Genomic DNA, 15,411 nt, shown 5'->3' with positions numbered 1-15,411 from the left:
GCCAAACACTGTATATGCCTTGGTATAAACTTTAAAATGCTATCATCTGAACTGCTCTTCTTTCCAAATTCTGAAAATGAACTGTTTGCCCTTTAGAGGAGCAGTTAAAGGGTATTTTTTCAAGTTAGCAAAAGCTCTCAGTTAAAAAGTTTTAAAAACTACAGTATTCTTACTCTACAGAAGAGATCAGTGTTTTGGTCTTACTAAGTTCTCTAAATTTGAAACTCATGCCTGTTGGTAAAAGCAAAGTCAATGAAGTGAAAACCCTATCTCAGCACTTAGAAACATCAGCAGTAGCTCTCAACTCAAAGCAATTTCACCCCCTTCATAGCCCCCACCCACCCTCACCCCCACCCTGCACCCACAGGGTCATTTGACAATGTCTGGAGAAACATTTTGTCAGGACTTGGGAGCACTGGAGGGCGAGTTGGCATCCTACTGGCATCTGTTGGGTAGAGGCCAGGATGCTGCTAAACATCCTACAATGCACAGGACAGCCCTCACAACAGAGAATTATCTGGCTCAAAGTTGAGAACCCTCATCTATAGTGATGAACAAGCTACAGGATGGAGTGGGCAGGGCATCATGTTAAAGGAAACACCACTTCAGAGGAGGAGAGGAGGCTGTGCACTTCTGCTGGATAAAACCAGCCTTCAGGGACAGAGGTCAACAACCCATAGTAGCAACAGTGTCATTCTCTTGCCAGGGCCTCAGAGAGTCTGAGGCCTCTGGATCCCAGGAATCATGAGAAGGTAGCTGGACCTTCAAGCCAACTGGTAAACTGAAACTACTCAAGCAGTACAGATGGCCCCTCCCTGCCTAGCCCAGGCAGAAAGAAGAGCCCATAGAGAGAAGAGAGAGATCCAGGCAGAGTAAGAGGGAAAGATGTTGCTCATTTCAATGTCCCCAATGCCTAGCAGAGCAGCTGGCACAAAACAGGCATTCAGCAAATGCTACATAAATGGAATGAACTCCTTCAGATAACTCTGCTGCCTCCCCTTCTATAGCCTTTGTGGCATGTCACTTCAATCTCTAATCCTATTTCCCGCATGTAAGACATGGAAGACCGTTTTGAGGATGTGATGACAGGAGGCATGTGAACCCACGTTGTGAATTCTAGAGCATTATACAGAGGCAAAGGATGAAAGATTCAAAAGCTACATCTAGGGTGCTAATTCTTGTATGTGTCCTGATATTATTATTTTAGAAGTTAATAGTAGTAACTTCCTGAGAGTCTTTTTATTAAAATAGTAATGTCAATTCTATACGACTCTCAATTATGCTTCCATAAAGAAAAAAAATTCTATGGGACTCGAATCTATTTTCATTTTGGAATGGAAAAATAAATGTGGCCTATGAAATCTAGTATTTTCCCTGGGTTTCATCCAAGAGAGGCAGACACAGCCCTGAGCAGATATCCAAACCACAAGTGTCTCAAGAAGGAGTTTGGTACTTGAATTGAGTTTAAGAAAATTATTAATATAGAAGGCTACTGTTAATTACTGATACGAGTTAAGTCTACTACAGGCCCAGCAAAGTACTAAGTACTTTATATTTGTTATTACATTTCCTCTCCCCAAATCTCTCCGAGGTAACTATGTGAACCTCATATTACAAATGAAGGAGTGAGGCTTAGAGAGGTCAAGCAACTTGCCCAACATTGCACAGCAAATAAGCATCATAGCCAGGGTGGTGTATCTCCAAAGCCCATGTGCTCATTGAACAGTCATCAAAACACAGATGGTACAGAGAGATTCATTTACCAAGTAATTCCACGTTTCCCTCTTCATGAGATACTTTTCAATTCAGCATTTCTCATTTTCATTCTCCTGAAAATGCTAAGAGATTAATTGAACTTGGGAAAGAGTGTTTCTTTGCTTTTTGCTACTTAAAACATTCAGACACAGAGGAAGCTCTAGCTGTGCTCTGACTATACTGCGTATCAACTAAAAATGCATCAAACATGCTGATACCAAGAAAACTAATCAGGAACTCACTTTGAAAAAGCTCTCCCTCTTGAGGCACCTTGGTGGCACAGTCGGTTAAGCATCCCACTCTTGGTTTCGGCTCAGGCTGTGATCTCACGGTCCTGAGACTGAGCCCCACGTTGGGTTCCAGGCTCCGTGCTCAGCACGGCATATGCTTGGGTTTCTCTCTCCCTCCCCCTCTCCCCCCTGCACTCTTTCCCTCTCTCTAAAATAATCTTAAAAAAAGAAAACAAAACAAAAAAAAGCTCTCCCTCTTAATGCCATATCGTGAATTTTAAAAATAAACATTCATCTTCAGTATACATACTTAAGATACAACAAAATATCATCTCAGTGATCTATACCCTTGCTTGCCATTTGAGTTCCTCCTAAATGCTCTTCCTTTGAAATCAAAGTAAAAACATTCCCCCAAATTCTGGGGAAATATTACTCCGAGAATACCATTCCTCAAACTAGCTTCATATTAACTCAGAAAAAATATCAGAAGATGGGGAGACATCTGTGGTAACGACTGTTAGATGACGCCCAGTGATCCCAGATGACTTCCAATGATCCCAGTCGCCTGGTATTTCCCACCCTGGTCGATCTGTGTAACCAACAGCATAGGCAGAAGTAATGGTAGGTCACTTCTGAGATTAGGTTATAAAAGACTGTGGCTTCCATCTTGGGCACTCAGTGAGGGCTGGCAGACTCTCTCACTCTCTCTCCTGCTCTCTCAAATCATTCCCTCTAGGGAAAAGCCAACTCCCGGGTCTTGAGGACACTAAGAGCTCTGTGGAGGGGCCCACATGGAAAGAAACTGAGACTCTCAGTCCAACAGCTTAGAAGGAATTGAAATCTGCCAACAGCCCTCTGAGCTTGGAAGTGGATCCTTCAGCCCAGCCCCATTTGTGCCTTGAAACAACTGTAGCCAGGGCCAACAATTTGCAACAATATAAAAGAGTCTGAACCTGAACCACCCAGCTATGCTGTTCCCAGATTCCTGACTTCAGGAATTGGAAATGTTTGTTGCTTAAAGCTACTAAACTGTAGGGCAGCTTTTTCTGCAACAATAAATAATATAGCATTTTTATGAATTCTTTTTTGAAAATAATTCCCTTCTAAGATTCTAGCCCTAACAAGAAGCTTCTAGTTTCAAATAAGACAAATATCTCTGAATTCTCATAATTGGAAGGAAAAAACATAGTTTGTCCTCTGACCTGACAGCTTGCTGGTTCTTTCATATTCCTAATCACAGAGAACTGCAAATTTAGAACTGAATGAGAGTAGTTTATACCTGTCTCAATTAAAATAAAGAGCTACAGAATTAGTTTATCACCTATAATCAAAAAGCTGATATCAGTAAGTTAACACCTGGGTTCCTTACCCATTGATTTTTTTTTTTTTTTAATAGCCCAAAAACATCTTTGCTCAATTTTTTTCCTGGGTCAAGGTGGTATATTTATAACCATACATAATCAGACTTCAGAGTCTAAAAGTAAACATAACTGAGGGAGAGGTTTTTCAGAAAAATATCTCATATCAACTGCAAAATTATTCTCACAATAAGTTATAAGAATGTATAATGAAGGAGTTTGTTTTTTGGTTTCAATTAGAGGACACCATGAAAGAGAACCACCTCACTGGTTTCAGAGGCTCATTAATGCAGCCCCTGCAATCAGGTATACTTTGTAAAGGTAATGATTTTCCTCAGGGCTCTGCTATTGCGCTGGGGGGCTATGCCTTAGAGAAACCCACCCATCCTTTTAAGACTTAACCTTTTCTTAGTGCTAAGAGAGATTCATCTTTAGTTAGATGAAATGTCTTTTCAGAGTAAAATTTAAAGAGCATATATTCTGAGACCTGAATGTCTGAGAATGTCTTTCTGCTGCCTTTCCATATGAAATCTATCTAAGCTATATATAAAATTCAGGGAGGAGTGGGAGAGCAACCTCTCCCCCACTCAAAATTCTAAAAGGCAACTGTAGCCCCTCACATTTAGTACTGTAGGGATAAATGCTGGCCTTGTTTTCATCCCTTTTAAGATTGTTCTTTTTTTTTTAAAGATTTTATTTATTTGTCAGAGAGGGAGGGAGAACACAAGCAGGGGGAGTGGCAGGCAGAGGGAGAAGCAAGCTCCCCGCGGAGCAAGGAAAGATTGTTCTTTATACCTGTTCTGCCCCCACCACCAATACAGAATGCAAAATTTTGCCAGGATATGTCTAGGTAGATGTGTCTTTTCATTTGTTTTTCCCTTTTAATCTTTATACTTAATTTTTTTCAACCCAGGAACACTTTTTCTCTTTAGTTGTATTCTTAAGATCATTATTCTATTGCAATGCTTCAATTTCTTTCTTTGGAATATTTACTCAGACTGGGCCTCTATCCTCTGTCCTCCGGATATATCAACTTCTCTCTCATTTTTACCTCCTCTCTCCTTTTGGGAGGGCTTCCAAAGTTTTCCACATCAACTCAATTTTCAGCAAAATGAACCATCCTGTTTTAACACTGCAATTACATTTCAAATTCCCCTACAATTCTCCTCCCATACTACTGGGTTTTCAAATAGTCACCTTGCCCTTATGACTTACTGCTCCTGTTTCAAAGTGAAATAAGTCAGTCGGAGAAAGACAAGTATCATATGATTTCACTCATAGGTGGCATTCAAGAAACTGAACAGATGAACATAGGGCAAGGGGCAGAAAAAAAGAGAGGGAGGCAAACCGTAAGAGCCTCTTAACTATAAAGAACTGAGGGTTGCTGGAGGGGAGGTGGGTAGGAAGTGGGCTAAATGGTGATGGGTATTAAGGAGGGCACTTGTGTTATATGTAATTGATGAGTCACTTCCTGAAACCAATATTACACTTTATGTTAACTAGAATTTAAATAAAAATTTTAAAACAAACCAACAAAAACCAACCAAACAAAAACAAAGTGGCTATGTCTTCTTGCATCCTAAAGAAGATTTTCTAAAATGTTCTTCTGGTTTCTACTGGCAATCACCTCCTCTGAACTTTCAGGATGATGTTCCTTTTCCCTTATTCTGCAGAACTTGCTCAAAGGCCTCTTGCTGAGAACTGGTTTACCTAGAATCTGGTTATTTGTCAATAGAAAGGGTGTGTAAATTACCCCTGGTCCCATTCTCTATTCCCTTGGACATGGGAAACCTGCTCTTCTCACATCTGCAACTGACCAAGACAATGTGCAGAGCCGCTGGCCTAATGTCCAGTGTCATTGGTAGGTTTTTCTCTCATACAGCTATGTTGGACTAAGACAGGATCTTCTTCTACCTCTCACTGCTTTATTCTGACCCCATTCCAAGAGTCTGAAATATATAAAGGTATATAAAACATTACAATTTCTAGAATGCACCACTAAGAGTGATTTTTTTTCTTCTCTGCCCATGCCAACAGTAAACTTTATTCTCGGAGAATATATTTCCCAGGATTCAATTTGCCATGACTGCCTCCTACCCCAAACACAAATGCACACAGAGAAAACACTAATTCCCTATCCAAGTGTATTCTGGGAGTTAGAGCCTCCAAATAAAGACTGAAAGATACCGACTGGGAAGTACAGTAGCTCCCCCTTATCCACGGCAGATACTTTCTAAGACTCCCAGTAGAGGCCTGAGACTATATAGTATTTAACCCTATATAGACCATGTTTTTTCCTATACATACATATCTGCGATTAAGCTTTATTTATAAATTAAGCAGAGTAAAAGATAAGCAATAACTAATAATAAAATAGCACAATAATAAGTTTTATGTATGCAGCCTCTTTCTCTCAAAATATCTTACTATTCTCACCCTTCTTCTTAGGATCATGTGAGACGATAAAATGCCTACGTCATGAGATGAAGTGAAGTGGATGACGCAGGCGTTGTGAGGTTGTTAGGCTACTACGACTACTTCTGATATGGCAGGAGGAGGATCATCTGCTTCCAGACTGCACCTGACTGCGGGTAACTGAAACCACAGAAAGAAACTGTGGATAAGAGGGGACTACTGTAAAGGATGGAACAATACTCTAGCTCAAGCTGCAGCTGCCTGATTTTCTGACTGAAATGGACCTTGCATTTGTGAACAAAGATCTGACTACAGAGCAAGGAGGAAGGCTCTCGCCACCTACCTTCAGCGTCGGTTCGGCACTGCTGATGTGGGCTTCCAACCGCACATCTATCAGCCTTGTGGTTTGAGGAAATCTTGACAAGAGGCCAACTCTAGGTCCCAGGTTCTGATGATGTGAGTTTACAATGTTTTATGTCTTTGTAAGTATTTTAGTGGGCAGCTGATGCTGCTTATCAGATGCTTTTTAAAATATGAAGTGGCAATGATGCACTGGAATGGGGCTGTGACTGAAAAGAATGACAGAATCTCAGTGTCGGAGGGACCTGAAAGATCATGGAGTGCAACCTCTCCAACTCCACACTAACCCAGTACATGGTCAGCAAGGCCCAGGCTTGAACCCCTTCAGTGACCTAGAACTCATCACCTCGTGAAACAATTCATTTCATTTTTAGAGTGCAAATTTTTGGAATGTTACTGAGGCAACACTTAACTCTCTGTCCTTCTATACTTTCCTACCACTGTCCCCTAGAGTCACACAAAATAATCCGAACACATTTCTTTCAAGAGACAGATCTTCAAATACAGTAGTATCAAATCCACCTCCCAAGCTGTCTTTCTTAGTTGTTCCTAAGGATATATACCAGCAGAACTTTGAGTAAATCTATGTAAGCACACCACGGTACCTATTTAATACTCTCAAATGCAACAGTACCATTTGCAACAATGGTAAATGTACTCTTGGCCAGCATCCCCAGTTATGGAATGGAAAACAAAACCACCTCAACCTACCACGTACATTCTTTCCCACAGTTCCAGTAGCCCCTGATTAATGAGCTCCACTTGCAAAGGAAGCTACTTACCTTAACCATGAAATAATGAATGCTATTGATCCAACAAGCTACTGCTATAGAGTGTTACTGATCACCCAATCTTTGGTTAAAATGGTCCTCATTTAGCAATTTCACTGTCACAAACACCTGGAGCAAAGCATGCTCATAATTAAAGAGTTTGGGGGAGTTAAAGTGAAAGGTGATGGACAGAGATCTCAGCTTTCTCCCATTTATTCTTCTTCTGAGCTATTGTTTGTGTCAGAAGGGATATTGATTTTCTCTAAAAATAAGAAAACAAGAGGCACCAAGGGGCCGCAGAAGGTCAGCCTGGGCTGGAGAAGGAGGGGGGAGGTTTAGCACTCTATCTCTGTCACTTGCCTTCCAAGAGAAGGGAATATTTTTTTCCTGTGAGATCAGCCTCTAATATATCACCTTAGGAAGGCTCCTGACTGAGACTTCAGACCAACACCAAACCCATTCACTTATAAAAGAACAGAAGCTAAACTATATTCAAGGGGAACAAACAAATGATATGTTAGTGGAGAATAGAGCAAAATTAGGCTATGAATCACCTAATAGCTGCTATATAGACAATATGAATAAAGACAAAAAGTAATTTTACAAAAGAACTGCTCCATTTGAGAATGGAACACACATACACAGGAAAATATTAAAATAACAACTGATCTTTTTGTAGGTATAAAATACTATTACATCATAACCGCTTTCAGTTCCTCAGAACTCCTAAGGGATTGGTTGGTGTAGAATTGAACGAAGAACAGAAAAAGAGAAGTAAAAAGAATTACTGGTCAAGCTTAAAACTATTCCATGGTTAATTAGTAAAGCGAGTTTAAGGAAATTAGAAATAAAGCTCTCCGGTTGAGACATATACTTTCAAACCTAAAACATATGACACACATTTTTTTAAAAGAATTCTATCTACTGACGAGGCTTAATTAAGCTTAATGATCACCTTCATCCTAATAATTTTACAAGTTGAATCATACAGGCGGACAATCTTTAATACCACTGATAAAAAGCAAAGTTCTAGGGGCACCTGGGTGGCTCAGCTGGTTGAGCGTCGGCCTTCGGCTCAGGTCATGATCCTGGGGTCCTGGGATCGAGTCCTGCATCGGGCTCCCTGCTCAGTGGGGAGTCTGCTTCTCCCTCTGCCCCTCACCCGGCTCGTGTTCTCTCTCTCTCAAATAAATAAACAAAATCTTTAAATAATAGTAATAATTGAGGGAAGAAGATTTTAGTTCCATCTTACTTAAGAGACTGAATATAACTAGCAGTCACCTCTCTTTCTCCACAGAGTAGATTTAGGGGGAAAAAATACAAAGCACTTCTGCTCATAACTACAGATGAATCAACATAAGTCGAGGCATATTTAAGACTCCTAAATAATTAGATTCTAAAGAAGGATTATTCTCATTTTAGGTCTGCTACTACTCAACCTATTATTCCCTCATAGCTATAAGAACTTGGGCATCCATATTATTAAAGAACTCCGAAATCATGGACCAGGCAGATAGCACAAATGGGGGGGAACAAGGTCTTCTCAATTTGAAAAGAATAAGAATTGCTGCCTACTTCAACTTATTAAGGCTCTCATATAACTAGAATGTTTATTATTACAACCTAACTATAACATGCAATAGATGTGTCTGGGGTAAGAAGGAACTGGAAAGACTGAAGTGCCTCACTGCTAGATTACTTACAGACTCTGTATCTGGAACCATTCTTGGACTGTTACCTTAAGAGTAGACAAAATTAGTCTCTTCACCTACAATTATTTCATAATTTAACAAGAAATTCTGGGGAAAAAATATACACAAGCTATCATCGCAAAAAACAATTTTTAAAAATCACTATTTTCAACAGTAAATTATTTGGTATATAGGTTTGATACCAAAACAAACTTAAATGCCTCAAATGAGGATTTTGATATTGTAAAAGGCTATAAGTTGACTAAACATTTATTTGATTAAAAATAACAACAAACAAACCCTTTATAACCCAAAATCATACATATAAATTGGGCAAATAGGTCTCAGGATATACATTAAAGGAAAATTAGGGAAGCCAAATTATAAGCCTATCTGGTTGTGCAGACTGGCAAATATACAGTTAGTCAGAAAAACTGTTAAAACTGGATTAAAAATCACCCATGAAAGGTACAGGGATAAACACCTAAGCAGCTTTCCCTATTACTGACATAGCTTCACCTCATAGTTCCTAAGATTTATGTCTTTGTTTTTCAAACTTCAAAAGGAAAGTCCTAAGAAAGGCCACACATTCTACAGGTGTAAAAGCTACGATGAGACGGAAAAAGAGCCATGGAAAAGGCACACTTAAAGGGCAGCAAAACATGGTGGTTAAGTATGAACTTCGGAATCAGGTTCAGTTCCCAGTTTTGCCACTGGGTGACCTTAGGCAAATTATCTAAATGCTATTAACCTCCATCTCCTCTTCTATAAAATATGAATAGCAGTGCCTACCATACAGTGGAGTTCTGAACATTCAATTGGGAAAAGGCAGCACCCACAGAGGCATTTGCTTTGATACTATGAAGGGGATGGGAACAATGTAGGGATGCCAAATATCCTGTAAAGCATGGGACAGTCCCTCACCACAAAGAATCGCCCCATCCAAAACACCAAGAGCATCTTCCTTGAGAAACAGATATCATGCTGATATTAAGAATAATACTAAAGTATCAAGGTGGGGATTATCAATGTTCCTAGGACTATCTGAGATATAAAAAACAAAGTCACCAAAAACTACACTGCCATTTTAAACATACACCCAACAGACCCAAATGTTTCTGGCTCGATGACATTTGTTATAAGACTAATGGGATTCAGTACCGTTATTTTCAAAGCCCACCATGTGTTCAGACAACTTGAATGTCAGCCATAAAAAATAAGCTCCATACAGTCAAACTGGAAGTAGCAGACAAAAGAATTATAGCCCAGTATCTAAAGCCATGACTCTTGATGGGGAAAGGCAGCTTACCAGGAAAACACACAAACTCCATGTGCCTGGCACCAGCATTTTCTCACGTACACAAACACACACCCCAGCCTCTGCTGAGACCCTCGTTCTAACAACATCTATGTATGATCTACATGGCATAAACAGCAGTAAATTGTTTTTAAAATAAAATTCATGGTTATGCCTGTGAAGTACACATTTTAAACCATTTTTAGAAACAAATTGTGTTTCATTATATGTAGCCTCTTTGACATAGGGAAATAGAATGATGAATGTACTGTAAAAAGTTAGAGATAAACCCTAGCTGATTGCTTAAAGGAGGGCTACAAAGTAAACATTACAGTGGCTGCTTTGGAAAGAAAGTTGAACTCATCAAGACTGTGGATTTGTACTTGGGGTAAAAATCTTTGACTGAGTAAGGGAGTTCTCACCATTCTGACATGTTCTCATCAGAGCCCTGTTTTGCTTCATCTGCTTCACACTCCATCCTTTCTTTCCTTCCTGTTTTGCTTAGGAAAGTCCTATTTTCTGCTGACTCACACAACCCATGACCTGAAGAGGTCCAGGGAGTATTCTCCTTCCAGCGGGACAGACGCTGCTTCTTAGCAGACTTGAACCTGCAGCCTCTCTCATAGCTCCAATCTGACACCTTGAGCTTCTGCTGGAGGCTGGCAGCCACCTCTGATGTCACCCGCTTCACCTTCCGCCGGCGCCGCAGCGGTCGACATGGTGCATTTTCGGTAAAGGAGTCAGATTCGTGCCAAGAGTGCTGCTTACTCTTAACCATGGCATTGAGAGCTGGGTGCCGTTTGGCTACCATCGTGTCATCAGAGTCACTAAAATTGGCAACAGGGGCCATTTCTCGACAGTCCTTAATGGCCTCATCGAGACTGGACTCAGAGGCCTCACTGTAGCAGCAGGTATGCTCTGCCAGGTGAGTGAAGTCCGAACGGCGCTTCCGGCCTCTCCGTTTGCGAAGCTGCCTCCTCTGCTGGCGAGGGCTCAGGGCCATCTCCTCCCACAGCTCACCAAGCTTATTCTGCTCAGATGTCTGCTCCAAGGCTGAGGCTAAGTCATGTACCAGCTCATCCATGAGGCCACATCTGCCAAAAGAAAGTTCAGGAAAAAAGAAAAAGAAAGCCTGAATAGGATTCTGTTGTTTAGAATAATTTTATAAAATAGACCATGGCACTGCAGAATCCACCCTATCTACAGAAAATAAAGTCACCTTTCATCTGGCTACACTTAAGACTCTGTTCCTCCCATCCACGTACACTTAAGCCACCAAAAATAGGTGTTTGGTCCTTGTTAGGTACCTCAAGTCAACATGTTCTTAAAGCACCAAAAAAAAAAATCACTCACCAGATCACAACTAAGATATTAGCAAAAATGAGCAAACCCAGGGAAATAAATCTTTCCCCCTCTTTTCCCCAATTAAACTTGTCACTAAATTATCTGATGATAAAATCCAAAAAGATTAGAGAAAGTCTCATTAGACAGGAGCAGAAAAACACAAAACTTCAAAACCATGGATAAAGAACTATTCCATGGTCTGGGGTTACTGATAAGAATGCCTGCTTGTGTTCCCTCTCTTGCTGTGTCTCTCTCTGTCAAATAAATAATAAAAATCTTTAAAAAAAAAAAAAATTAAAAAAAATTAAAAAAAAAAGAATGCTTGTGGAAGGGAGGAAAAAGACAACTTAGTGCCACACCTTAAGGACCACTGCTTGCAGTTTTAGTGATCTAAGAAATTGTAGTAACCCAGATGTGTACCCTGAATGGAAAAAAGGGACTAAGTCTGCACCCATTCTGGTCCCAACTACCACCTGGAAGCTAGCAGGGAAGGAAATTTACCAGGTATGTCATGTATTTTTTAACAATTAGCAACTTCTTAGCTCTTCTCCCATCCTTCAGAAAATTAAGTGATTATAATTATGTGCTTTAGTACCAATCACACAAAAGCAGGATATAACTGAGGCTGAAATGAAGGGATAGATGGAGCCTCTAAGATTTCTAGCTAACCACTTTCTAAATTTTTCTATTTTTCTATTCATTCTTGTCAAACCCTCTTACTTCAGGGGTCACCTCAGAGGCAAACCTTCTAAGGGATGAGAGCAGTAGGAGCAATTTTCAAAACGCCCTTTTAAAGGGAAACGTCTAATATAATTTGTACAACTCCTTATTAAATACATATTAATTTAGCATCTTTTCCCTAGCCCTTAAGCCCAATTTCAAGGCCATAATTAGAATTTAAAACTGTGTGGCGCCACTCTTAGACCATATTTCCATTCATGCTGTTTACATTCTGCAAAGGACTTTCTAAAACCTATTTTCATGCTGTCCTATGCCAACGAATTCAAAGGCAAGAAAACAGTAGGCTGGCTTATCTGCCACATGGGTGGGAGCAATGGGGACACCTAGTTCCAAAACTACCAAACAAAACGTCTCAAAGTTTCAAAAGCCACACAACATAAAATGACCACGTCCCTTTAAGCAATACGAAGTAGTTTAAAACGCCCTGACTGGGGTTTGGGAGACAACTGCCCCTAAGACAAAAACAGATGTGGGGACAGCACGTCTAAACCTACTTCCTTAATAAAGAACTACTGCTTTAAAACTCAGGCAGAACTGTACACTTTAACGTGGAACAACGTTACAGAACAACTTGCAGCTCTTTGCGCAGAATCCTTTCCTATCGAAAGGACTGCAATTCGAACAGTTGGCGACAGAACCCTGAGCTTCCCACACCGTCAGTCTCGGGTGCACACTCCAAGAGGACCCCCCTTGTCCAGCAAGCACTCGAGGAGAGGAAAGGTAAGTCACGCAAAGAAAAGAACGGGAAACGGATAGAAGTTAAAAAAAAAAAAAAAAAAAAGGCAGGCGTACGGTCGGAGCGAAAGACGGGGTTGCGAGAAGCTAGGACGGAGGCAGGCGGCAGGAAGCAACTTCTCATTTGGGCTCACCGGGGCAGGGAGTCAGCCCTTCTCGGGCAGAAACTGCCAAAAAAAAAAAAAAAAAAAAAAAAAGGAAGTCCTGGCGACTAAAGTCCCTCCGTGATCAGGGGTCGCAACATGGCCACAGATGTGAGAAAGAGCTTGTGTGGAAGGACTCTCCTCCACGCCCCGGCCCGCCCCCGAAGACTAGGGCGAACACGGCTCGGGACACCAAGCCCTCCCGCCGTCGTCTGCCCAAAAGAGCCAGAAAGAAGAAAGGAGAAGGGGTGACTGTAGCCCCGGAGACGCCCGAATCTGGTTCCCCGGGATAGGGTCGATGGGCCCTGAAAAACAAGGCCCAGCCACCCTCGCCCCTCCCGCCAACCTCCGCAGCCCGGTGGCAGCTATGGCCCCTCGGCCTTGGCCGGTAGCCCCGATCCCCGCTGGCGCCGGCCCCCGGGACCCCGACCCTCTCAACCCACTCCTCCCCCTCACCAGCTGCCGCAGCCACCTCCAATGGCCGCCGCTTTTGGGGCCGAGTCTCCCCGCCGGGGTTTCCCTTTCTGACCTCATTTCCTGTCTGGGCCGGAGGGGTGGGGCAGTGGTGGAGTGGGGAGGGGCTATCTGATCGAGAAGGCCCGCCCCTGCCCAGCGCTTCCGGCCCGTTGCCGCGCCCACTTCCGTCCCACGGAGGGCGGGGCCTTGGAGAAGCCGGGAACAGGGGCTGGGGGCCCCAGGGGGCGGTGGTTAAGGGCGGGCGGGGTAAGGGATGATGTCCACATCTGGGAAAGGACACCCCTCCCCGGTCTGGCCTCGTCTACCTTGGGAACGTCAAGAAATTGGGCATTAGGGAGGGACCTCCACCTCGCCCTTGTTTGCTGACCTACTTTTATAAAGGGTGTGTGAAATTGAGGGGAAATGCATCCTCATTCTTGACTGTGAGAGTTGGCACAACTATTGGCCGGGTACCTTTGAAGTGAATTACTCAGAGTCTTGCAAATACAAATGCCTTGAGCAACAAAACAAGTAAAGTACTATTGGATTAAAACTCTATAAAATTAATACCCATGAGTCTATAGTGACATAAGTAAACTAATGATATGAATACTGACATGAATAAAGTAATAAACAGGGAAAAGAAGATAAATCTCTGGAGCAGAAAAATTCCAAAGAATTTCTGGAGATAATTCATCCTGAAGTATAACTCCCAACTCCTTGAATGTGGGCTATGTGTAGTGACTTCCTTCTAAAGAGTACAGCATGGAAAGAGGGAAAATGAGTGTAGTGGAGACACTAGGCAAGCTCTACCTCAGCCAGGTGATCAAGGTTAACATGAACAGTGATAAATCATGTGGATCCTATGTAGGCTAGCTATGATATGATGAAAGTGGCATTTTATCTCTATGATACTTTCCTTCCAAACCCCATAAACCCAGTCTAATCAAGAGAAAAAAATCAGACAAACCCCAATTGAGGGACGTTCTACAGAATGCTTGACCAGTATTCCTCAAAATTGTTAAGGGCAAAAAAAGTCAAGGAAAGTCTGAGAAATTGTCACAGCCAAGAAGAGTCTAAGGAAATGTGACAACTAAATGTAGTGTGGTATCCTAGGTGGGATACTGGAACAGAAAAAGGACCTTAGGTAAAAACTAAAGAAACCTGGATAAACTATGGACTTTAGTTATAATAATGCCTCCATGTTGGTTCATTAATTGTGACAAATGTTCTATATTAATGTAAGATGTTAATAATAGGGGAACTGAGTATGCAGTGTGCAGGAACTGTCTGGAGTACCTTTGTAATTTTTCTGCATGCCTAACAGTAGTCTAAAATAAAAAGGTTATTTTTTTAAATGCACATGCCTTTTGACCCAGAAATTCTGCCTCTAAGGAATTTTATTCTGAAGAAAAATTGGAAATTGGTACAAAAATTTTAAATTGGGGAGAGAGGGATGAGAAGACTAGAAAAAAAAAATCCTACAACAGGGATTAGTTATCTAAATTATGGTACATCTATGGGATGGAATACCTCTGAAGCCTTTTAAAATTGATGTGGAAGAATATTTAATAAATGAAAAGTCATCAGTTTCTGATTGTGTACATTTCTGCATGACTGTTTTACTTCAATAAAAAGGTTATTCTAAAAATGTAGAGTATGGCTATATTCATGTGTATAGGAAATTAAATCTGTACTTGCCTAGGAATATAACTAAAATGATACACTAGACATCATTGAAAATAGTTCCATTATAAATGACTATATCTTCTACCTGTTATTTTTATGGATTTTCAGAATTTTCTTTCTTTCTTTTTTTTTAAAGATTTTATTTATTCGAGAGAGAAAGTGTGAGAGAGAGAGGAAGCACGAGCAGCGGGAAGAGGCAGAGGGAGAAGCAGACTCCCGGCTGAGCAGGAAGCCCAACACGGGACTCGATCCCAGGACCCTGGGATCATGACCTGAGCCAAAGGCAGATGCTTAACCGACTGAGCCACCCAGGAGCCCCTTTTCAGAATTTTCTATAGATGAAACTTACTATGTAAAGAATTAAGGGAAGAGGCAAGGAGGACTGAGGTTTGGAGCCAGCATGACTAAGAGAGTGGTCAGTACCATT

At 41.4% G+C, this 15,411-nt stretch overlaps 1 protein-coding gene across 4 annotated transcripts in view; it reads right to left on the bottom strand.

The window, feature by feature from the left end:
* GPATCH2L (G-patch domain containing 2 like) overlaps window positions 1–13,382 on the bottom strand; it is a 57,549-nt gene extending 44,167 nt beyond the window's left edge. For all 4 annotated transcript variants that reach the window (XM_032405646.1, XM_032405645.1, XM_032405644.1 and 1 more), the window contains exons 1-2: window positions 13,296–13,382; window positions 10,299–10,970 (exon numbers count right to left, since the gene is read on the bottom strand). In XM_032405646.1, the coding sequence (XP_032261537.1) occupies window positions 10,299–10,960 (662 nt within the window). In that variant the 5' untranslated portion in view covers window positions 10,961–10,970; window positions 13,296–13,382. The remainder of the gene's footprint in view (window positions 1–10,298; window positions 10,971–13,295) is intronic.
* Window positions 13,383–15,411: the final 2,029 nt, after the last annotated feature.

The sequence above is a fragment of the Phoca vitulina genome, unplaced genomic scaffold (genome assembly GCF_004348235.1).
Source record: "Phoca vitulina isolate PV1807 unplaced genomic scaffold, GSC_HSeal_1.0 scaffold7, whole genome shotgun sequence".
NCBI lineage: Eukaryota > Metazoa > Chordata > Mammalia > Carnivora > Phocidae > Phoca > Phoca vitulina.
This window is presented reverse-complemented; position numbering and strand designations above follow the sequence as displayed.